At 40.6% G+C, this 25,748-nt stretch overlaps 1 protein-coding gene and 1 long non-coding RNA gene across 2 annotated transcripts in view; one reads left to right on the top strand and one right to left on the bottom strand.

Annotated features, from left to right (window-relative positions):
- Nucleotides 1–377: 377 nt before the first annotated feature.
- On the bottom strand, nucleotides 378–3,191 carry LOC121844363. Its single transcript, XR_006081962.1, has 2 exons — nucleotides 1,999–3,191; nucleotides 378–1,591 (listed from the first exon to the last, which is right to left on the bottom strand). It is a non-coding gene; the product is annotated as an uncharacterized LOC121844363 (long non-coding RNA).
- A 14,885-nt stretch (nucleotides 3,192–18,076) lies between these two features.
- LOC121838751 (NLR family CARD domain-containing protein 3-like) overlaps nucleotides 18,077–25,748 on the top strand; it is a 48,608-nt gene continuing 40,936 nt past the window's right edge. Inside the window, exons 1-6 of the mRNA XM_042314386.1 lie at nucleotides 18,077–18,212; nucleotides 19,636–19,720; nucleotides 19,856–20,084; nucleotides 20,504–22,295; nucleotides 22,569–22,742; nucleotides 25,107–25,280. Coding sequence (XP_042170320.1) covers nucleotides 18,160–18,212; nucleotides 19,636–19,720; nucleotides 19,856–20,084; nucleotides 20,504–22,295; nucleotides 22,569–22,742; nucleotides 25,107–25,280 — 2,507 coding nt within the window. The 5' untranslated portion in view covers nucleotides 18,077–18,159. The remainder of the gene's footprint in view (nucleotides 18,213–19,635; nucleotides 19,721–19,855; nucleotides 20,085–20,503; nucleotides 22,296–22,568; nucleotides 22,743–25,106; nucleotides 25,281–25,748) is intronic.

Raw genomic sequence — 25,748 nt, 5'->3', positions numbered from 1 at the left:
GTGTGTGTGTGTGTGTGTGTGATAGAGTGAGTGTGTGTGTGTGTGTGTGTGTGTGTATGTGTGTGTGTGTGTGTGTGTGTGTGTGTGTGTGTGTGTGTGTGTGTGTGTGTATGTGTGTGTGTGTGTGTGTGTGTATGTGTGTATGTGTGTATGTGTGTGTGTGTGTGTGTGTGTGTGTGTGTGTATGTGTGTGTGTGTGTGTGTGTATGTGTGTGTGTGTGTGTGTGTGTGTGTGTGTGTGTGTGTGTGTGTGTGTGTGTGTGTGTGTGTGTGTATATGTTTGTGTGTGTGTGTGTGTGTGTGTGTGTGTGTGTGTGTGTGAGAGAGTAAATACCCAGATAATGGTAAGATCAACATAAAGAAAATGACAGCATTGCTAGTAATACAAAATCACATATTTATTAAGTATGAACATTCTCCGTGATTAAATAACCTTATGGCTAAAAACAGCTTGAGGGTTACTACAATACATCAGTCAAAACATGAAAACACAACTACAAAACACCATTAAATACAGTTGAGGGATACTACAATACATCAGTCAAAACATGAAAACACAACTACAAAACACCATTAAATACAGTTGAGGGATACTACAATACATCAGTCAAAACATGACAACACAACTATGTACAAAACACCATTAAATACAGTTGAGGGTTACTACAATACATCAGTCAAAACATGAAAACACAACTACAAAACACCATTAAATACAGTTGGAATGTAGTTAGAACTCAAACTGTTCAAATCAAACAGAAAAACAACTAAATGTTGGATCAACACATTTACATTTCTAGATACTCTACTTTGCTTTTGCATTACCCATACAGCTGTTTAAGGTCATACAAAGGCCGAGTGCAGTATCTGTATTTTAGGGGTCATAGGTCAGATTGTCACATTTTGTTTCATCGATAACTTGTTTCTTGCTTGTATCAGGGCACGTTTATAGGAATCATTTTCTCTAGCTAGAAGTCACATGATTTCATGAAAAAAAAATTCTGCAGCGAGTGTAATGCAAGTCAAGGTCTCCATGGATGAAGGTCAACAATATTTATAACCAGCATTGTTAAAATAACTGCTGTAATTCATATCAGACCATACCAGTTCACACCCTAAAACAAGACAATGTTCAACTGTAGTCCATGAAGAGGTATAAGGATTATGAGCACAGCTATTCTGACATACAATTGCAAACTGCTGCTACACATTTGGTCAAAGATGAGTTCAGACTGAAATCAGGCTTAGTAGTATCTGTTATGTCTTCTGACAGTGTGTCCTGGTTCTATTAGCTTCTGTTATATCTTGTGACAGAGTGTCCTGGTTCTATTAGCTTCTGTTATATCTTGTGACAACGTGTCCTGGTTCTATTAGCTTCTGTTATATCTTGTGACAAAGTGTCCTGGTTCAATTACCTTCTGTTATATCTTGTGACAAAGTGTCCTGGTTCTATTAGCTTTTGTTATATCTTGTGACAAAGTGTCCTGGTTCTATTAGCTTCTGTTATATCTTGTGACAAAGTGTCCTGGTTCTATTAGCTTCTGTTATATCTTGTGACAAAGTGTCCTGGTTCTATTAGCTTCTGTTATATCTTGTGACAAAGTGTCCTGGTTCTATTATATCTTGTGACAAAGTGTCCTGTTATATCTTTATTTCTTGTGACAAAGTGTCCTGGTTCTATTAGCTTTTGTTATATCTTGTGACAAAGTGTCCTGGTTCTATTATATCTTGTGACAAAGTGTCCTGTTATATCTTGTGGCAAAGTGTCCTGGTTCAATTACCTTCTGTTATATCTTGTGACAAAGTTTCCTGGTTCTATTAGCTTTTGTTATATCTTGTGACAAAGTGTCCTGGTTCTATTAGCTTCTGTTATATCTTGTGACAAAGTGTCCTGGTTCTATTAGCTTCTGTTATATCTTGTGACAAAGTGTCCTGGTTCAATTACCTTCTGTTATATCTTGTGACAAAGTGTCCTGGTTCTATTAGCTTCTGTTATACCTTGTGACAAAGTGTCCTGGTTCTATTAGCTTCTGTTATATCTTGTGACAAAGTGTCCTGGTTCAATAACCTTCTGTTATTTCTTGTGACAAAGTGTCCTGGTTCTATTAGCTTTTGTTATATCTTGTGACAAAGTGTCCTGGTTCTATTAGCTTCTGTTATATCTTGTGACAAAGTGTCCTGGTTCTATTAGCTTCTGTTATATCTTGTGACAAAGTGTCCTGGTTCTATTAGCTTCTGTTATATCTTGTGACAAATTGTCCTGGTTCTACTAGTTTCTGTTATATCTTGTGACAAAGTGTCCTGGTTCTATTAGCTTCTGTTATATCTTGTGACAAAGTGTCCTGGTTCTATTAGCTTCTGTTTCAGAGAACATGGAGTTTCAAATTTGCTGTAACTACAAAATGTAAGTTAAAACCAAGCAGTAAGTGAAGTTACTGCCAGCTGGCTTTGTTCCACCATGTTTTACTGCAGTTACTGTGGTTTCCCTTGGTATTCGATCAGACTCTGAGTTCAGGCCATACCACCATGACACTTACCCTCACACACTCCATGAGACAGCCAGTGATAGTTATCCAGGTGCCCAACTTTCACTGGGGACATGTCCCCTCCACATTCTGAAATTATATTTTTGTCTCCCCCAGTTTTAGCATTGGGAGGTGATACAAAACAGGGCAACATTGTGCTTTAGGACCATGTGGATTCCTCCGAGTGGTCGGCTGTTTTGAGTGGTTATCCATTTAAAAAAATAATAATAATAATTTTAAAATCATGCCTCCCCCACTTCTAAAACTAAAGTTGAATAAACATGACAATCCGACAGAAAAATTATGGTTGAACTCACATTGAAATGCAAATACGCAGATAATGGTAAGAAAGATTAAATAAATTTAAAATTTAAAATTTAAAAGCTAGCTAACATAAAGAAAATGACAGCGGTGATATTAATACAATGCCAAATATTATATACAAGTATAAACATTTTCTGTGATTACATTTTTTTAGTTTATGGCTAAAAAAAGCTTGAGGGTTACTACAATACAACATTCAAAACATGACAACACAACTACAAAACACTATTAAATACAGTTGAGGGATACTACAATAAAACATTCAAAACATGACAACAAAACACCATTAAATACAGTTGGTAAATACATCAGTCAAAACATGACAACACAACTACAAAACACCATTAAATACAGTTGGAATGTAGTTAGAACTCAAACTGTTCAAATCAAACAGAAAAACAACAAAATGTTGGATCAACACATTTACATTTCTTTGCTTTTGTATTACCCATACAGCTGTTTAAATTCATACAAAGGCAGAGTGCAGTATCAGTATATGCAGCATCAATATAAAATAGGACTTCATAATAAGGTAATACATCAGTGCATTATCACTTACAACATGTTTGGCTGGACAGAAGTGCATTATCACTTACAACATGTTTGGCTGGACAGCAGTGCATTATCACTCACAACATGTTTGGCTGGACAGCAGTGCATTATCACTCACAACATGTTTGGCTGGACAGCAGTACATTATCACTTACAACATGTTTGGCTGGACAGCAGTGCATTATCACTCACAACATGTTTGGCTGGACTGCAGTACATTATCATTCACAACATGTTTGGCTGGACAGCAGTACAACCTTAAAGCCATTTTTATCTTCAGTTTGACTGTTACTTGTTACTGCTCTTTGCCTTTGTAGGTCAGTATGCAAGCAGTCAACCCAAAACAATTCTTCATGTAATCACGGGGGAAACCCTTTTGAAAGCAGTTTTTGGCCTTAGTTAAGAAAAAGAGTGGGGATCGAAGCTTTCCATTGCGAACACGTTTATCTCTATAATCCTTCAATTGCGTTGTGGCATCGTTTTACAAATGCAGTTACAACCGAAGTTTCAAGCGTGATTTAGGCAGATTTTCAACAGAGATCTTAAAGGGGCAATGGCATCTTAAAAGGGCGATTATATACTTTGTAATAGAAACAAAAACTACAACAAAAAACTATACTGAATAATAATAACAATCATGATGTTGTGTTCAATGGGGAAGATACAGATACAAACCCCATGCTTCAGCCTGTGTATTTCTAGTCACTATGCTCCATCAGTTGGGCTACAGGTCATAATGCTTATTGCTAAGAGTACATCTGGTAATAGACCATGTTGGGGAATAATCAGAATTAGTTGGTAACATAGGTAAGATGTTTTATATTCATCATATGTTTGTAAGTTACTTCTCATCAGAATGTTTATGTTTGTATAATACTGTGGTGGGGTTGCAGTTATCTGTTCTCTGTCAGGACTAAGTTACTTGGGCCGGAGAGAGGGGAGAGGTCAAGCGTGTATCTCTTGGCTCCACAATGTCTGTGTGCCAGTCAATGTGTCTCTGTGATCTTGTCAAGATAGGATGGATTTGATATATGCCTGTTGATATGGAGGATTGGTTTATGGTTCTGAGTTTGAGAAAAGGACATAGTTTAGGAGAAAAAAATAAAGGATAAATTATGCCAATGCTGTCTGGCTATGTGTGTCTTTGCTATAAAGGATCTCAGTTGCAATTTGTAAGGGACTCTCAGAGAATTCATTTATAGACACTGAATTGATCTGTGTGTCACAGGGTTGCGATGGAGCTCATATAATTAAAGATGGACTTTGTGATAACTAACTCTGACTTGTGTGTGGTTTGATCTCATGATTTGGTAAATAGAGGAAATTTCCACGACAACCATCAATACAGGCTATATGCATGGTGCAAAATGTTAAAATCATTTAAACATCATTATTACCCTGATGTTATTGGGCTCATTTCTGGAGGAGGAACCTATGTTTTAGATGGTGTTTAGCATCCTTGTATCTTCATTCATTTTGCAGTAGAATGTCCTTTTTGAAAAGTCACCAGAACTGAGCTTCTCTGTCCTTCTTACCAACAACGACGAGACGGCCTACAGGGAGGAGGTGAGGGCCCTCGGAGTGTGGTGTCAGGAAAATAACCTCACACTCAACGTCAACAAAACTAAGGAGATGATTGTGGACTTCAGGAAACAGCAGAGGGAACACCCCCCTATCCACATCGAACAGTAGTGGAGAGGGTAGCAAGTTTTAAGTTCCTCGGCATACACATCAAAGACAAACTGAATTGGTCCACTCACACAGACAGCATCGTGAAGAAGGCGCAGCAGCGCCTCTTCAACCTCAGGAGGCTGAAGAAATTCGGCTTGTCACCAAAAGCACTCACAAACTTCTACAGATGCACAATCGAGAGCATCCTGGCGGGCTGTATCACCGCCTGGTACGGCAACTGCTCCGCCCTCAACCGTAAGGCCTCTCCAGAGGGTAGTGAGGTCTGCACAACGCATCACCGGGGGCAAACTACCTGCCCTCCAGGACACCTACACCACCCGATGTTACAGGAAGGCCATAAAGATCATCAAGGACATCAACCACCCGAGCCACTGCCTGTTCACCCCGCTATCATCCAGAAGGCGAGGTCAGTACAGGTGCATCAAAGCTGGGACCGAGAGACTGAAAAACAGCTTCTATCTCAAGGCCATCAGACTGTTAAACAGCCACCACTAACATTGAGTGGCTGCTGCCAACACACTGACACTGACACTGACTCAACTCCAGCCACTTTAATAATGGGAATTGATGGGAAATAAATGATATAAATATATCACCAGCCACTTTAAACAATGCTACCTTATATAATGTTTACATACCCTACATTATTCATCTCATATGCATACGTATATACTGTACTCTATATCATCGACTGCATCCTTATGTAATACATGTATCACTAGCCACTTTAACTATGCCACTTTGTTTACATACTCATCTCATATGTATATACTGTACTCGATATCAGCTACTGTATCTTGCCTATGCTGCTCTGTACCATCACTCATTCATATATCCTTATGTACATATTCTTTATCCCCTTACACTGTGTATAAGACAGTAGTTTTGGAAGTGTTAGTTAGATTACTTGTTGGTTATTATTGCATTGTCGGAACTAGAAGCACAAGCATTTCGCTACACTCGCATTAACATCTGCTAACCATGTGTATGTGACAAATAAAATTTGATTTGATTTGACTTCTACATGCTGGTGTAAAGTACTTAAGGATAAATACTTTAAAGTACTACTTAAGTCATTTTTTGGGGTATCTGTACTTCACTATTTACCGTATATTTTTTGATTACTTTTACTTTTACTTCACGACATTCCTTAAGATAATACATAATACATTTTACTCCATAATGTTGTGCCGTCTGCTTTGCTTAATATAAGGAATTTGAAATTATTTCGATTTTAACTTTGATACTTAAGTATATTTGGCACTAAATACTTTTAGACTTTTACTCAAGTAGTATTTTACTGGCTGACTTTCACTTTTACTTTAGTCATTTTCTGTTATTAAGGTATCTTTACTTTTACTCAATTACAGTTGAATAAATATTTAATAGCAGATTTGAAAGATGTAATACATTAATTAAACATAATCAGAAATTCAAAAACACAAAATAACTTCCACAGAATTTTCTTTTTTTTTTGACAAGTTGTCGTTACCACGTCTGTCCTTACTGATTTGTAATGACTAGCCCACTATATGGCATGATTACATAAGTCAACTCTATCATGGATTTGTTGTTGTACTCAAGGAAGGGATGCAGGGTCTTGGCGATAAAGTCATTGAGAATTTATTGAATTTGAGGGTGTATATCTGTTCTGGCACTTTATGCTGGTCCACATTGCCATATATCTGTTCTGGCACTTTATGCTGGTCCACATTGACTTAGATCTGTTCTTGTACTTTATGCTGGTCCACATTGACATAGATCTGTTGTTGTACTTTATGCTGGTCTACATTGACATAGATCTGTTGTTGTACTTTATGCTGGTCTACATTCACATAGATCTGTTGTTGTACTTTATGCTGTCTACATTGACATAATCCTCCAACCCGCTGTAATACAAGACCTGCCACCCCTCTCCACACCACATTTTCCAGTCCATGAAGCAACCTTTGAATAAACTGAAACCGGAAAGCAGCAGCCCTACTAGCAAGATGTACAAGACCTTGTCCCCCCTCCTCTTTTGACAAATACAAAACACTTTGTGGAACCCAGTGATATTTATCCCAAAAGAAATCCACAATAATTGCCTGTATCTTAGCCAGAAGGCCAGATGGTGGTTCTAAAACTGACAACCGATGCCACAGTGCAGAGGCAATCACATTGTTAACTATAATAGTGCACCCCCTATATGACATACGGGATAGTAACAAACGCCATCTCATCCTCCCTTCCACCATTTCAACCACCCCACTCCAATTTTTTTCCATAGTCCCCTCATCTCCTAGGTACACTCCAAGATACTTAAAACCTCCCTTACACCATTCTAGCCCCCCTGGCAAAGCCATGATCCCTCCAGACCATTCTCCAATCTGTAAAGCACAACTCTTTTCCCAATTTACCTTTGCAGAGGATATTCCCCTAAAACGATCAACCATTAGACTCAAGCTATCCACCTCCGCTTGATTTTTCACTAACACAACTACATCATCAGCATAGGCTGAGAGACGAATAGGAGGAATATCCTCTGAAAAGTACACCCCTGCAATGCGACTTCTAATGCTATTTAGTAGTGGCTCTATAGCAATGGCATATAACATTCCTGACAAAGAACATCCCTGCCTAATACCTCTGCACACTTTAAAAGGAGCACTCAAACCACCGTTAACTTTCAATACACTTTCAATGTCACCATATATCACCTTTATCATGGCAATAAAACCAGAGCTGAACCCAAACGCCTCAAACGTGTGCCATAAATATTGATGTTCAACTCGGTCAAATGCCTTTTCCTGATCAATTGAAATTAGACCAGCATCCAACCCAATAGCCCTAGAGACGTCCAAAAAATCACGAATCAGAGAAATGTTATCCCCTATCTGCCTGCCAGGAACACAGTAGGACTGATCCGTATGTATGATTTGCCCCATCACCTCCCTCAGCCTGTTGGACAAAGCCTTTGACAATATCTTATAATCAGTGCACAATAAAGCCACCGGCCTCCAGTTCTTCACCTCCCTCGGGTCACCCTTTTTTGGGCAGTAGGGTGAGGACAGCCCTTCTGCAGCTTATTGGTAGTAACCCTCCGGTTAAACTATCATTAACTACTTCTAACCAATCCTCTCCCAACATAGCCCAAAAAGACTTAAAAAATTCAATGGGAAGCCCATCAATGCCTGGTGCCCTTCCATTTTCCATGCCTTTTAATGCAGTGTATAAATCCTGCAAAGACAATGGTTGCTCAAGCTCAACCTGAGCTTCTGCAGCCACCTTTGGGAGCCCATCAATGAACTGCTGTGTCACTGTTTTATCCTCTTTGTACTCACACTTGTAGAGCTCAGCATAGAACTCTACTGCCCTCTTTCTAATTTCATTAGGGCTAGTGAGCTCTTGTCCAACAGCTGATTTGAGACAATGAATAATTTTTCTTTGTCCATTCTTTTTCTCTAAACCAAAGAAAAATTTGGATGAGGCATCCATTTCAGATATTCCCTGAAACTTACTTCTCACCAATGCCCCCTGTGCTCTGATACCCAGCAGGTCTGCCAATGCAGCTTTTCTCCTCTTGAGGGCCTGAGTATGGCCTCGATCTCCTGTGGTCTCAACCAACGTCATGAGTTCCACTATTTCAAACTCTAGGGCTTTCATTGATCTGGTGATATCCTTGGTGACATTCCTTGTGTATTGATTACAAAATTGTTGAATCTGGATTTTCCCTACATCCCACCACTGTTGAAGGGATACAAAACTGGCCTTTTGAGACCTCCACCTCTCCCAGAAAAAACTGAAACAGTTCCTGAAGTGAGCATCACTCAATAAAGTTATATTAAAATGCCAGTATGTGCTTTTGGGTTTTACATCATTAATGAACACCACCTCTGTTATTAAACAATGATCAGAAAATCCCACTGGGGTTATCACACTTGATTTACAGACCTGAGATTGATGCTCAAAAACATAAAACCTATCTAACCTGGCCATAGAAATGATGTTCTCTCTCACATGCGCCCAGGTGTACTGCCTTGTTCCTCCATGTTGACTCCGCCAAATATCACACAGTTCATGTGTTACAATGAGGCGTTTTTAAAAAGTCCTTGAGGCTATATGAGTTTCTTGGTGATTTCTATCTAAATCGCTAACTGTGCCGTTAAAATCCCCAGCAATAAATAAATAATCTTCTTTGTTACATTTCTCAATGGTATTTGATAATGTCTCTAAAAAACATACCCTCTCAACTGTCACCACTGGGGCATATACATTTATCAGACACATAGTGATGTTTTCATACCTTGCTCTAACTTTTAATAACCTCCCCTCAACTACCTCTTCAACCTCATATGACAAAGGCAAAAACCCTTTTGAGAACAAGATAACCACACCCCCACTTTTGAGTTTTATGACTACACACCACTGTCCCCCCACTCCTGTTGCCACATAACTTCATTTTCCAAATTACTATGCGTTTCTTGTAGAAAATTTATGTCACTTCCCTTTCCCTAATGAACTCATACACCATGGCTCTTTTTTACCATCTCTTGCCCCATTTACGTTTAAAGAAGAAATCTTAAAACTGCTCATGGATGAAAAAAAATACAGAGGAAGATACAGCCACCACATCTCTTTACAGAGTTAAAACTGCAACTGAACTCTTTCATTTTCTTTAGAATTTACATCACTTATCACTCTCGTGACCACTTTCTTGAGTCTAGCAATTTCAGGGCTTTTCAAACTTCCCCCTGTAATTTTTGACATCAGAAACTTTGCTGATTCAATAAACACTTCACGTTCAGGGAAAAAATCAGTTACATTGTAATCCTGCATATATTTCTTCCCTTTTGTCAACTTCAGAAATTGACATATCTTCTCGATCCCATACCTCCCTTCCACCCCATTTATCTCACTATATTGTTGTGACGCGTCAGATGACTCACTCTCGCTATCCTCCCCAGAAGAAAACTCCACCATCTCTACAACTTGTTCATCTTCAACTGATTTATCAATCTCTACCTTTCTCTTAGAATTAGACCCTTCACCACCCCTTAAATTCTTCCTTTTACTCCTCTGTATTTTGAAAACATCTGCTTCCTTTTCCGTTATTTCAATCTCCTCTTGACCTCCAATTTCATTTTCCAGCACCACCTCAGCGACAGCAGTCGCAATCTCACCTACTGTTTCCCCTCCCTCTTTGTTCTGATCTACCACAATTGCCCCCGTATCCACAATGCCTTCCTCTCCTACTTTTCCAACCACATCTGCCCTCTCTTCCCCTGCACCCGTAGCATGTTCATCCCTTCGCGGTGGTGCGTTAGTTGCACCAGCACTAGAGCTACTACCAGGCTCAGCGCGCTCATTCTCGGGACAACTACGCACCAAATGCCCCTCTCTTCCACAGCAAAAGCATTTAATTGATTCAGTAGATGCATAGAAGACATAATCAAATCCATCAATCTTAAAACTGAACGCTAAATTCAGTTCATCTCCGTCCTTTTTTAAAATCATATGCACTTGTCTCCTATGAGACACGACATGTTTCAACCATGGAGATTTGCATCCAAAAAGAACCTTCTTTATTGTAGATACGATTTGACCATGGCGAGATAACTCTCGCTCCAACACTTCATCTCTAACAAATGGTGGCACGTTAGAAAGTATAACTTTCTTCGCCGGATTCATAAGCGGAAATACCGGCGTCTGTGTCTCCCGCAACACAACACCCCTCTCAACTATCTTATCCACCTTTTCAATTGAATCTAAGAATATCACTACAGTGCTATTCATCCTTGAGGCTGATTTGATGCTATCATACCCAATGATAGCACCCACAGCCAAGCTACATTCTTCCACTGAACACCCGACTGCAGCAGGAATCTTTACTCCATGCCTCCGACTAAGTTTTTCAAACTCTACACTTCCGCGAGTGGCCATTACAACCAGCCCCACCCGCTGGTTGTGCCCTCGCGAAAAACCAACCTCAAAGATCCCACCACCCCTATACGTGCTTAGTGATAGTTAAACAATATACCCTTAAAACAACTAAACTAATCAATATATATATATATATACATACCAAAACCCAATAGAGTGAAAAGAAATTGCATTCGCTCTCACAATCACTCCTGCTTGACGACTCACTCCCAGCATGCACTCCGACGAGAGAGAGAGAGAGAGAGAGAGAGAGAGGTAGGGAGAGAGAGCGAGAGAGAGGTTGGGAGAGAGAGAGAGGTTGGGAGGGAGAGAGAGAGAGAGAGAGGGGGTTGGGAGGGAGAGAGAGAGAGAGAGAGAGAGAGGGGGGAGAGAGAGAGAGAGGGTAGGGAGAGAGAGAGAGAGGTTGGGAGAGAGAGAGAGAGGTTGGGAGAGAGGTTGAGAGAGAGAGAGAGAGGTTGGGAGGGAGAGAGGGAGAGAGAGAGAGAGAGAGAGGTAGGGAGAGAGAGAGAGAGAGGTAGGGAGAGAGAGGGAGAGAGAGGGGTAGGGAGAGAGAGAGAGGTCAGGAGAGGGAGAGAGAGAGAGAGAGAGAGAGAGAGAGAGGCAGAACCTGATATGTAAGTGGGTTGAGTAAATGAAAGTAATGATCATTTCAGACTGCTTCTGTTGAGACAGAGATAAAAGGTAAGACAATGATTGTAATGTGTATTCACATAGGTGATGATAGTGTTATGTGTATTCATATAATTCACATAATTTTTTTTGCTAAACTATATTTCCATTGATTAGCTGGAATTTAATGTTTGTATTGTGTATATTGACTGTGATATGTGGTTGTCTCACCTAGCTATCATAACATTCATGCATTTACAGATGCCATATCTTAATTTGACCCAGTTTTTCACACTAGGGAAATAATCCTGCAGCAACAGGAAATGTGAATTATTATGTGGATTATAATTAATTTCATTTTTTGTATGGCTGATACATTTTTCATTAGGGCAAATGAAGTCTGACATTTTAAAGTGGAAATTACATACTTTAGAAGCCTTTTTAAAACTCGAATACACTACAAGTTTGTATTTCCTGTAGTGCAGGAAAATTCCTGCAACAACAGGATTATCAAATTAAGACATGGTAACTGTACTGAAGGTCGCTATGGGGCCGGTTTCACGATAGCGATGGAATTTAGACTTAGGAGTGTTTTTAAAAAGAAGAAACAGGCGTTTCTCTAAACACCAAGCAGAGAGAACGGCTGCTATGTGCATCGTTGGAGCACGTGTCCATACTGATAGGATCAACAGAAATGGAACGCTGCATTTTCATCTGCCAGGTCGTTTACCTTTAAACAATGTCTGTGAATGACTGATGGAACATGACGATGCGATCTGAGATCAGCTCTGAGTGATAGGACATATGAGGTATATGCTTAACCAGGTTTTCCGATCACAAGTAAATGTGATTACGAGAATCAAGTGAGATAAAATGGATATTATTAAGAATAAGAGTATGACGAGATCGGCACACCCCTACTTGTTTGTGTCAATTGCAAAGACATTCTCAACTTTGTGTTTGTAGTCAACTTTGTTCTGAAGTCATCAGCGTCACAGAGAGATGGTTAAACCATGTGATTCTATGTTTAGTAGAGATCTTCTGTGCATAAAGTGATGCGGGAGGGCAAAAAATAATCGAATGATGCACTTAGCTGTTCAACAAGTGATATGAGGCAGGAGTTAGATTACAAGCGTTTTCAAGTGCAACAAAAATAACAATGGTTGTGGGAAACACCTCAAAGAATGTTCTAAAGGTGAACTTAGCCTCAAGATGCTTTTGGGAAACTGGGCCCTGGATGAGAGCATCTGCTTAATGACTAAAATGCAGAGGTAAAACTTATCCGTCATATGGACTCTGGAGAGGTTGTTTTTGAAATCAGCGTAGATCAGCAATAGAAATCTCAGTGGGCTGTTTGTACTGAACTGACATGCAGGATTGTTTACCGACAGTTCGATTTTCAGATGAATGCATTCTATAATGAGCACCACCTGCAGCGTTCTATAATGAGCACCACCTGCAGCGTTCTATAATGAGCACCACCTGCAGCGTTCTATAATGAGCACCACCTGCAGCATTCTATAATGAGCACCACCTGCAGCATTCTATAATGAGCACCACCTGCAGCATTCTATAATGAGCACCACCTGCAGCGTTCTATAATGAGCACCACCTGCAGCATTCTATAATGAGCACCACCTGCAGCATTCTATAATGAGCACCACCTGCAGCGTTCTATAATGAGCACCACCTGCAGCATTCTATAATGAGCACCACCTGCAGCGTTCTATAATGAGCACCACCTGCAGCATTCTATAATGAGCACCACCTGCAGCGTTCTATAATGAGCACCACCTGCAGCGTTCTATAATGAGCACCACCTGCAGCATTCTATAATGAGCACCACCTGCAGCGTCCTATAATGAGCACCACCTGCAGCATTCTATAATGAGCACCACCTGCAGCGTTCTATAATGAGCACCACCTGCAGCGTTCTATAATGCGCACCACCTGCAGCGTACTATAATGAGCACCACCTGCAGCGTTCTATAATGCGCACCACCTGCAGCGTACTATAATGAGCACCACCTGCAGCGTTCTATAATGAGCACCACCTGCAGCGTTGTATAATGAGCACCACCTGCAGCGTTCTATAATGAGCACCACCTGCAGCGTTCTATAATGAGCACCACCTGCAGCGTTGTATAATGAGCACCACCTGCAGCGTTCTATAATGAGCACCACCTGCAGCGTTCTATAATGAACACCACCTGCAGCATTCTATAATGAGCACCACCTGCAGCGTTCTATAATGAGCACCACCTGCAGCATTCTATAATGAGCACCACCTGCAGCATTCTATAATAAGCACCACCTGCAGTGTTCTATAATGAGCACCACCTGCAGCGTTCTATAATGAGCACCACCTGCAGCGTTCTATAATGAGCACCACCTGCAGCGTTCTATAATGAAGCACCACCTGCTGCTCTCCACTCAGACAGCGCTGTCTAGTCTACTGTAGCTGCTGGCAAAGTCATTCAAAGTCTCTACTTAATCACTCAGGATGGAACTTTCCACTGCTACTATTCTTGTAATGTAATTTATTAAAACAAAATCGGACAACCCCATAGCAAAACAGTTTACCTACTGTATTTACCTAGTCAGCTTGTTGTTGTGTGTTCTAGGCGAGAGAATTGTTCCTCTCCATGCACATTAAAGTTACGAGAGCCATAGAGAGGGAAATATATATATATGTATTCTGACAAGCAGACTGGAATTTGGCCAGTGCAATTTGGCCAGTGCTCTCAGTATATCAACTGGAACTGGTGGTACTGGATCGAGGACACGCACAGGAAGCCTGGTGCGGGGAGCTGCTACCGGAGGACTGGTGTGTGGAGGTGGCTCTGGATAGACCGGACCGTGCAGGCGCACTGGAGCTCTTGAGCACCGAGCCTGCCCAACCTTACTTGGCTCGATGCCCACTCTAGCCTGGCTAATACAAGAGCTGGTATGTACCTTACCGGGCAATGCACCTGCACTGGAGACACCGTGCGCTCACTAGCATAACACGGTGCCTGCCCGGTCTCTTTAGCCCCCCGGTAAGCACAGTGAGTTTGCGCAGGTCTCCTACCTGGCATCGCCATACTCCCTGTGAGCCCCCAATACATTTTTGGGGGTGACTCTCAGGCTTCCATCCGCGTCGCCGTGCTGCCTCCTCATACCAGCGTCTTTAATGAAAAAATAGCGATACATGAAATAACTAAATAAATACAAAAACAACAAACCTCATAACAAACCTAATACAGAAACGCGAAAACCTAATTACAGCCTATCTGGTGAACACTACACAGAGACAGGAACAATCACCCACGAAAACACAGTGAAACCCAGGCTACCTAATTATGGTTCCCAATCATAGACAACGAGAATCACCTGACTCTGATTGAGAACCGCCTCAGGCAGCCAAACCTATGCTAGACACACCCCTAATCAGCCACAATCCCAATGCCTACAAAAAACCCAATACGACAACACAATAAACCCATGTCACACCCTGGCCTGAACAAATAATTAAAGAAAACACAAAATACTAAGACCAAGGCGTGACACATCTACATAAAACAATTCCTGGGGAGGACCCCGGACCCCCTATGTAAGGGGACTAGAATTGGTCAAATGTGCAGTTTAATACATTTTAAAAGGATCCTCTTTCCCTAAAAGCATGATGGTCATGACTTTTTTTTTTTACATGAAAGGGGAGGTTAACTGAGCCCCAGACAATCAATCTGTGATCGACTTAAGTTTCAGTCATTGGATGTTTTTGTTATTGCTTTAACCCCTGCTAAAATGTCAAATGTTTTACATACAGATCTCATACTACTGTATCAAATCAATATTGATGTCACAAATGTATAATTTATACAGTTCTTTATTAAAAATGTAGTTGCAGTGCCTGCAACCTGGTTATCAGTCAACCTACCAGGGTAGTTACAAACAGCACAGGAATCAAATCATCAACATGTATTGATCACATCTTTACTAATGCTGCAGATATTTGCTTTAAAGTAGTGTCTAAATCCATAGGATATAGTGATCACAATGTAATAGCCATATCTAGGAAAACCAAAGATCCAAAGGCTGGTCCTAATATAGTGTATAAGAGGTCATAAGAGATTCATATGTTGATGTAAAGAATATTTGTTGGTCTGTGGTGTGTAATGAGCAGCAACCAGATGCTGCACTTGACACATTTATGAAATTGCTTATTCCAATTACTAATAAGCATGCCCCCATTAAGAAAATGACTGTAAAATCTGTTAAATCCCCTTGGATTGATGGAATTGAATTGAAAATTGAATTGAATTGAAAAATTGTATGGTTGAGAGGGATGAGAGGGATGAGAGGGATGAGAGGGTTGAGAGGGATGAGGCAAATGGTATGGCAAATTAGTCTGGCAGCCCAACTGATTTGAAAACGTACATCAAATTAAGAAATCGTGACGAAACAAAATAAAACAATAATTTATATAAAGAATGATTGTAAAAAGCTTTTGGGCACCTTAAATGACATTTAGGGGGGGAAAACCCCAAATTGGCTCCATCATTCATTGAATCAGATGGCTCATTCATCACAAACCCCACAGATTTTGCCAACTACTTTAATGACTTTTTCATGGGCAAGATAAGCAAACTTAGGGATCACAAGCCAGCAACAAACGCTGACACTACACATCCAAGTATCTCGGACTAAATTATGACAGACAAGAATTGTACTTTAGAATTCCATAAAATCAGTGTGGAAGAAGTGAATAAATTATTGTCTATCAACAATGACAAGCCACCGGGGTCTGACAGCCTGGATGGAAAATGACTGAGGATAATAGTAGACGATATTGCCACTCCTATTTGCCACATCTTCAATCTAAGCCTATTAGAGAGCGTGTGTCCTCAGGCCTGGAGGGAAGCTTAAGTCATTCCGCTACCCAAGAATAGTAAAGCTCCCTTTACTGGCTCAAATAACCGACCAATCAGCCTGTTACCAAACCTAAGTAAACTTCTGGAAAAAATTGCAGTTTGACCAGATACAATGCTATTTCACAATAAACAAATTGACAACAGACTTTCAGCATGCTTATAGGGAAGTACACTCAACAAGCACAGCACTTACACAAATGACTGATGATTGGCTGAGAGAAATTGATGAGAAAATTATTGTGGGGCTGTCTTGTTAGACTTCAGTGTAGCTTTTGACATTATTGATCATAGTCTGCTGCTGGAAAAACGTATGTGTTATGGCTTTAAACCTCTTGCTATAATGTGGATAAAGACTTACTTGTCTAACAGAACACAGATGGTGTTCTTTAAAGGAAACCTCTCAAATATAATCCAGGTAGAATCAGAAATTCCCCAGGGATAGCTGTTAAAGCCCCTTGCTTTTTTCAAATTGTACTAATGACATGCCACTGACTAAGCAAAACCAGAGTGTATATGTACGAGGATGACACATCAGCTACTACAGCAACTGGAATCACTGCAACATTTAACAAAGAGCTGCAGTTAGTTTCAGAGTGGGCGCCAAGGAAAAAGTTAGCCCTAAATATTTCTAAAACTAAAAGCATTGTATTTGGGACAAAACATTCAACAAAATCTTATAATAAATAATGTGGAAATTGAGCAAATTGAGATAAACTGCTTGGAGTAACCCTGGATAATAAACTGTCATGGTCAAAACATATCGATACAGTAATTGCGAAGACGGGGAGAAGTCTGTCCATAATAAAGCGATGTTCTGCATTCTCAACAACCCTATCAACAAGGCAGGTCCTACAGGCCCTAGTTTTGTCGCACCTGGTCTACTGTTCAGTCATGTGGTCAGGTGCCATAAAAAAGGATTTAGGAAAATTGCAATTGGCTCAGAACAGGGCAGCACGGCTGGCCCTTGGATGTACACAGAGAGCTAATATTAACAATATGCATGTCAATCTCTCCTGGCTCAAAGTGGAGGAGAGATTAACTTCACCACTACTTGTAATTATGAGAGGTATTGACGTGTTGAAAGCGCCTAGCTGTCTGTCTAAACTACTGGCACACAGCTTGGTAACCCATGCATACCCCACAAGACATGCCACAGAGGTCTCTTCACAGTCCCCAAGTCCAGAACAGACTATGGGAGGCGCACAGTACTACATAGAGCCTTGGATACATGGAACTCTATGCATTGGCACCAGCTAATGGGGAACCATAGTATATACAAATACAAACACAAATTCATAACATTTGACTGTGTGGGGTAGATATATAGCATATAAAAAACATGATTATTTGTCTTTCTGAAATAAAACCATCAAGTGATACATGTCTGTCATTGAACAACCCCATGCCATGATTAGTTTTTTTAAAACCACACCAATCTTTAAGGTATAAAAGCTAATTTACCAACATTTCTGAAAACTAATATATAGTGTTGTGGAAATAACCTCTTCTTATGTTTCCTCATCTGCACTCAGAGTAGATGAGAGATGTAATGTTTGTCTCTGTTATGTTGAAGCCCAATCAAGCAGGAGAGACCAGCCTCCCCTGTACCCAGCTGTGTGTCCATGAAGAGTGACAAGTCTATGGATCATCCTATATATTTTTCTACTGAACAAAAGTAAGAAGAACTCATGGGTGATGGTCAGTGAGTTAAACAACACTGTCTCTAGTCATTTCTCCTCTCCCATTTTCCCATTTTTTTTTTTGGGGGGGTGTTCATAATCCATAGACTGATAATTTTTCCATTTTCATAGTCCTAAAACAATATTAAACATACACAACATTCCCTCCCTGGGTGTGTCTGTGTGTGTAAGTGAATGACAAACAGTGACTCATTATATTATTATTATTATTATTGACAGTTACCATGGAGAAGAGACAACAAACACAAATACATGTTCAAATCAAAGTTTATTTGTCACGTGCGCCGAATACAACAGGTGTAGACATTAGTGACATGCTGAATACAACAGGTGTAGACCTAACAGTGATATGCTGAATACAACAAGAAAAAAATTAACACTAAGTCTCGAAAACTCACTCAAGAGACAAAAACAATTGGCAAACAATTCAAGCTTCTGCAAAGGACAACAGAAAACACACCTCTTTTAACAGGGAAATCATAATGAGTCAATTGGACAGGATAGTCTCTGCCGCCCTCTTGTGACAGGTGGAACCATGACAATTTAGGAAAAAAGGAATCCAGTCAGAGGCTTAGCGAAGATTAGTTTCAATATTAGGTAGCTATATATACAGTGCCTTCAGAAATTATTCACACCCCTTGACCTTTTTCCACATTTTGTTGTGTTAAAGCCTGTATTTAAAATTCATTCAACTTAAACTTTCTTTTGGGGGGGGGGCATTGGCCTGCACACAATACCACATACTATTAAAAAAAAAAAAAAAAAAAAAAAAGCTGAAATGTCTTGAGTCAATAAGTATTCAACCCCTTTATTATGAAAAGCCTAAATAAGTTCAGGAGTAAAAATGTGATTAACAAGTCACATAATAAGTTGCACGGACTCACTCTGTGTGCAATAACAGTGTCATGATTTTGGAATGACTACCTCATCTCTGTATCCCACACGTACAATTATCTGTAAGGTCCCTCAGACGAGCACTGAATTTCAAGCACAGATTGAACCACAAAGACCAGTGTAATATTGTACTGGAGTAGTGGAAACGCATTCTCTGGAGTGATGAATCCCGCTTCACATTCTGGCATTCCGAGGGATAAATCTGGGTTTGGCGGATTACCGGAGAACGCTACCTGAACGCGAGCTGAACGCTACCTGAACGCTACCTGAACGCTACCTGCCCCAATGCATAGTGCCATAGTGCCTCGCGTCTGAGCCGTTGATGCTCCTAGACATTTCCACTTCACAATAACAGCACTTACAGTTGACCGGGGAAGGTCTAGCAGGACAGAAATGTATCCAAAGTCCGAAAACAATATTAAACAAACACAACATTCCCTCCCTGTGTGTGTGTGTGTGTGCACTCCCTGGATGAGTGGATGTAATCTCATTTTTTGTCCCCAGAAACCAACAGGAGAGATCAGAGTCAGACATTCTCAGTGGTCAGTCTTCCCAGAGTCATCAAACAGACCTGGCCTCTATATTCAGTGTATGTGGTCCTGTTATGTACATTTGTTTTTGTTTACCTCAAGTAAAGTTGATCTGTCAATAATTCATTAATGTGTTCATGAGAAAGCATTTTTTTCTGTTGCTTAACTCATTTACTTTACTTTATTTATTTCAGTTGCTTGAAGAGAATATTATGACATTTATGAAGAACGAGCTGAAGATGTTTAAGAGGATTCTTAGTCCAGAACTCCCAGAAGGCTTTGAGAGTCAGAAGCAGGATAAGGAAGTGGTGGACGCTGAAGATGAGAAGCAGGAGAGCAGTGCCAGAGAGGGGGCTCTGAAGATCACACTGCACGTCCTGAGGAAAATGAACCAGAAGGAGCTTGCTGACACACTGGAGAAAAGTAAGAGCTGTCTGCCTCATGTTGAATGCTGTTTTATAACAAACATTTAAGATCTGTAGCTAAAGTACAGCTAAAGTGGCCGTGTAACTCAATGATATTGTAGCAGCCTTAACACAACACCTAGTGACCAAATCAAGTAAAAGGAGGGATGTGTTGTGGTGATTAATTTAGACAGAAAGAAGAGGAGAAACGAAGAGAGAGAGACAGAGACAGAGACAACATTAATAATACCATCAACTATACCAATAATAATATCAATCACACCAGTGTGTAAAGCAATATGAAAACATTTACACATTTATACAGTCAGTTAAAAGAATAACGTATTATAATGTACAACTTTCTAACACAATCCTACGATGCATTAGGCATTAAAACAGACATAATATTAATATCCTCTGTGTTATTTCTTCATTCAGATGAGCTTGCTGTGATTTGCCAATGTGAACTCAAATCTAATCTGAAGAAGAAGTTTCAATGTGTATTTGAGGGGATCGCTAAACAAGGAAACCCAACACTTCTCAATAAGATCTACACAGAGCTCTACATCACAGAGGGTGGAAAAGGAGAGGTCAATAATGAACATGAGCTGAGACAGATTGAGACAACAACCAGGAAACAAGCAAGACCAGAGACTGCAATCAAATGTAACGACATCTTCAAACCCTTAACTGGACAAGACAAACTTATCAGAACTGTGCTGACAAAGGGAGTCGCTGGCATTGGAAAAACAGTCTCTGTGCAGAAGTTCATTCTGGACTGGGCTGAAGGAAAAGCAAATCAGGATGTCCAATTTGTTTTTTCATTCCCTTTTCGGGAGCTGAATTTGATGAAAGGGGAAAAACACACTTTGATTGAACTTCTCAACCACTTCTCAATGGAAACCAAAGAATCAAGAATCTCCAACTACGACAAGTACAAAGTTCTGTTCATATTTGATGGTCTGGATGAGTGCCGACTGCCCCTAGACTTCCAGAAGAACAAGATCTGTTGTGACGTCACCAAGTCAACCTCAGTGGATGTTCTGCTGACAAATCTCATCAAGGGAAATCTGCTTCCCTCTGCTCTCCTCTGGATAACTACCCGACCTGCAGCAGCCAATAAGATCCCTTCAGAGTGTGTTGACCAGGTGACAGAGGTACGAGGGTTCAATGACCCACAGAAGGAGGAGTACTTCAGGAAGAGATTCAGTGATGAGGACCTGGCCAGCAGAATCATCTCACACATAAAGACATCAAGGAGCCTCCACATCATGTGCCACATTCCAGTCTTCTGTTGGATATCTGCAATAGTGCTTGAACACATGCTGAAACATAAGAGAGAAGAGATGCCCAAGACTCTGACTGAGATGTACACACACCTTGTGGTGTTTCATACAATAAAGAAGAACGAAAAGTATCTTGGGAAAGAAGAGAGGGGTCCACACTGGAATAAAGAGAGCATTCTGTCACTGGGAAAACTGGCTTTTCAACAGCTTGTGAATGGCAATCTGATTTTCTATGAAGAAGACCTGAAAGAGGCTGGCATTGATGTCAATGAAGCCTCAGTGTACTCAGGATTGTGCACACAGATCTTTAAAGAGGAATGTGGGCTGTACCAGGACAAGGTGTACTGCTTCGTGCATCTGAGCATTCAGGAGTTTCTGGCTGCTGTATATGTGTTCCTCTCATTCACAAACAACAATGAGAATCTAATGGCCAAACCACGATCAACGTTCAGGGACCTTCCTTTGAGGATCAGACACAAGCCTGAAGTTACTCTCTACAAGAGTGCTGTGGTTAAAGCCTTACAAAGTGAGACGGGAAACCTGGACCTTTTCCTCCGCTTCCTTCTGGGCCTCTCACTGGAGTCCAATCAGAAGCACTTACAAGGTCTACTGACAAAGACAGGAAGCAGCTCACAGAGCCCTGAAGAAATAGTTAAGTACATTAAGGAGAAGATCAGGGAGAACCCCTCTCCAGAGAGGTGCATCAATCTGTTCCACTGTCTGAATGAACTGAATGACCATTCTCTAGTGGAGGAGATCCAAAGATACCTGAGATCAGGAAGTGTCTCTGGTGAAGAACTCTCACCTGCACAGTGGTCAGCTCTGGTCTTTGTGTTGCTGACTTCAGAAAAGGAGCTGGATGTGTTTGACCTGAAGAAATACTCCAGATCAGAGGAAGGTCTTCTGAGGCTGCTACCAGTGGTCAAAGTCTCCAAAATGGCTCTGTGAGTACATACAATGACATTTAAGTACTAATCATCAGGAAGAAATATTCAAGTGTTTGGAGAAACATATGTATCATAATATGTATATAATATTTTATTGAAAAACATATTTAATCAGTGCATTGATGTTCACATTAGTATAACAATATGACCATACAATTCAAGGAGACAGAAGATGAATCTATGTTGTTTGAGAGAATAAACCAAATGTATCTACCGTTGTCTTTCTAAATGAACAGTCCGTTTGTGAAATCATGATGATCTATTTGTCAGACTGTCAGGCTGTGGAGTCACAGAGGAAGGCTGTGCTTCTCTGGTCTCAGCTCTGAAGTCAAACCCCTCACACCTGAGAGAGCTGGATCTGAGTAACAATGACCTGAAGGATTCAGGAGTGAAGCTGCTCTCTGCTGGACTGGGGAATCCCCACTGTAAACTGGAGACTCTGAGGTCAGTGTTCCTGTAGTTGGTTTACATGTGATAACTGTTCACCAGATCCACATGTGTTTATCAGGCACAGATTGTCCACACCATATAATGTTTTACATTAGGCAACAGTACTGAATGTCACCTTTGAGAGTGATTGATATGAGGGTAATGGTGAGAGGTTAGCATGTGTTTTTGTAAGCTCTGTTACTATCTCACTCATTATTATTCATGATTCATTCATGATTTTTCTTAATCATGGCATCATCAGGATTAACTTAATTGTGTTTAGAAACATGTTATCTGCTCACTTCGAAATACAATTACTCCAATAATCCACCATTCAGTTACTATCGGGCAAAACATAATCCAAAACACAACCAAAACTAACTGCAAATGCAACCAACGAGTTTTGGACAAAATACTAAACTTTTGACTACTTAATAATAAACCATAAGTGGATACGTCAGAATACTTAAGACTTGGGGACTAGATACAGTGGGGAGAACAAGTATTTGATACACTGACGATTTTGCAGGTTTTCCTACTTACAAAGCATGTTGAGGTCTGTAATTTTTATCATAGGTACACTTCAACTGTGAGAGACGGAATCAAACTGCACCTGTTTGAACTCGTTACCTTTATAAAAGACACCTGTCCACACACTCAATCAAACAGACTCCAACCTCTCCACAATGACCAAGACCAGAGAGCTGTGTAAGGACATCGGGGATAAAATTGTAGACCTGCACAAGGCTGGGATGGGCTACAGTACAATAGGCAAGCAGCTTGGTGAGAAGGCAACAACAGTTTGCGCAATTATTAGAAAATGGAAGTTCAAGATGACGGTCAATCATCCTCGGTCTGGGGCTCCATGCAAGATCTCACCTCGTGGGGCATCAATGATCATGAGGAAGGTGAGGGATCAGCCCAGAACTACACGGCAGGACCTGGTCAATGACCTGAAGAGAGCTGGGACCACAGTCTCAAAGAAAACCATTAGCAACACACTACGCCGTCATGGATTAAAATCCTGCAGCGCACGCAAGGTCCCCCTGCTCAAGCCAGCGCATGCCCAGGCCTGTCTGAAGTTTGCCAATGACCATCTGGATGATCCAGAGGAGGAATGAGAGAAGGTCATGTGGTCTGATGAGACAAAAATAGAGCTTTTTGGTCTAAACTCCACTCGCCCTGTTTGGAGCAAGAAGAAGGATGAGTACAACCCCAAGAACACCATCCCAACCGTGAAGCGTGGAGGTGGAAACATCATTCTTTGGGGATGCTTTTCTGCAAAGGGGACAGGACGACTGCACCGTATTGAGGGGAGAATGGATGGGGCCATGTATCGCGAGATCTTGGCCAACAACCTCCTTCCCTCAGTCAGAGCATTGAAGATGGGTCATGGCTGGGTCTTCCAGCATGACAATGACCCGAAACACACAGCCAGGGCAACTAAGGAGTAAGAAGCATATCAAGGTCCTGGAGTGGCCTAGCCAGTCTCCAGACCTGAACCCAATAGAAAATCTTTGGAGGGAGCTGAGAGTCCATATTGCCCAGCGACAGCCCCGAAACCTGAAGGATCTGGAGAAGGTCTGTATGGAGGAGTGGGCCAAAATCCCTGCTGCAGTGTGTGCAAACCTGGTCAAGAACTACAGGAAACGTATGATCTCTGTAATTGCAAACAAAGGTTTCTGTACCAAATATTAAGTTCTGCTTTTCTGATGTATCAAATACTTATGTCAAGCAATAAAATGCAAATTAATGACTTAAAAATCATACAATGTGATTTTCTGGATTTTGTTTTTAGATTCTCTCACAGTTGAAGTGTACCTATGATAAAAATGACAGACCTCTACATGCTTTGTTAGTAGGAAAACCTGCAAAATCGGCAGTGTATCAAATACTTGTTTTCCCCACTGTACATAAAGTGCTTCATTTCTATGTGGTGAAAGAGGTATGTATGAAAATACTCTCATATTCAAGGTGACATTATATACTGTCACCTCATATGAAACATTTGATCTCAAATACAAAATGCTGGAGTACAGAGACACATTTAAAATGTTAGCTTCAATGTCAAAATAGATGTGGTCTGGATTGTATACTCAATACAATCTTTTTCTGATACCTCACTGTCTGTCTTTTGACTGATATTGCTTTTAAACTGGTCTGGTCAGTCTACTCATTATTTGTACTTCATATTTTTCTCTCTACAAGCAATAATTGTATCATTTCTAATAGTGATATATTCATTTATTTATGAATAGATATGGCAGGTTTCAGGACACTGATATATCTGAAAATGAATTATTTTGAAAAAATACACTGCCGCTATTTTCACCACCAAAGAAGAGCAGTGTGATTTTAATATTATTTTACTCTTTGCAGGCTGTCAGGCTGTCAAGTCACAGAGGAAGGCTGTGCTTCTCTGGTCTCAGCTCTGAAATCAAACCCCTCACATTTGGAAGAACTGGATCTGAGTAACAATGACTTGAAGGATTCAGGAGTGGAGCTGCTCTCTGCTGGACTGGAGAATCCTCACTGTAAACTGGAGACTCTGAGGTCAGTATTCTTGTAGTTGGTCAGCAAGTGACAACTGTTCACCAGATCTACGTGTGTTTACCAGGAACACATGGTCCACATCATATGTGTTTGGACAGTGAAGCTTACAGTTTTAAATGTGGTGCTATGCTCCAGCATTTTGGATTTGAGATAGAATGTTTCATATTAGGTGTTTAGGGTGTTCATACATATCTATTTCACCATTTAGAAATGAAAGCACTTCATTATCTAGTTCTCCCATTTTTAGACATCCTAATTATTTGGTCTAATTCACTTATATTGTAATCAAAAATCAGTTAATCACATTTGTGAAGTTTTGATCCAACATTTTGAACTGAAATACAATGGTTCATTGGATCAGTCCAAAACTTTGCACATACACTGCTGCCATCTAGTGACAAACATCTAAATTGCGCCTAAGCTGGAATAATACATTGTGGCCTTTCTCTTGCATTTCAAAGCTGATGA

The sequence above is a fragment of the Oncorhynchus tshawytscha genome, unplaced genomic scaffold, assembly GCF_018296145.1.
Source record: "Oncorhynchus tshawytscha isolate Ot180627B unplaced genomic scaffold, Otsh_v2.0 Un_contig_4226_pilon_pilon, whole genome shotgun sequence".
Lineage (NCBI taxonomy): Eukaryota > Metazoa > Chordata > Actinopteri > Salmoniformes > Salmonidae > Oncorhynchus > Oncorhynchus tshawytscha.
The sequence above is the reverse complement of the archived record's forward strand: the minus strand, read 5'-3'. Positions and strand labels throughout refer to the sequence as shown.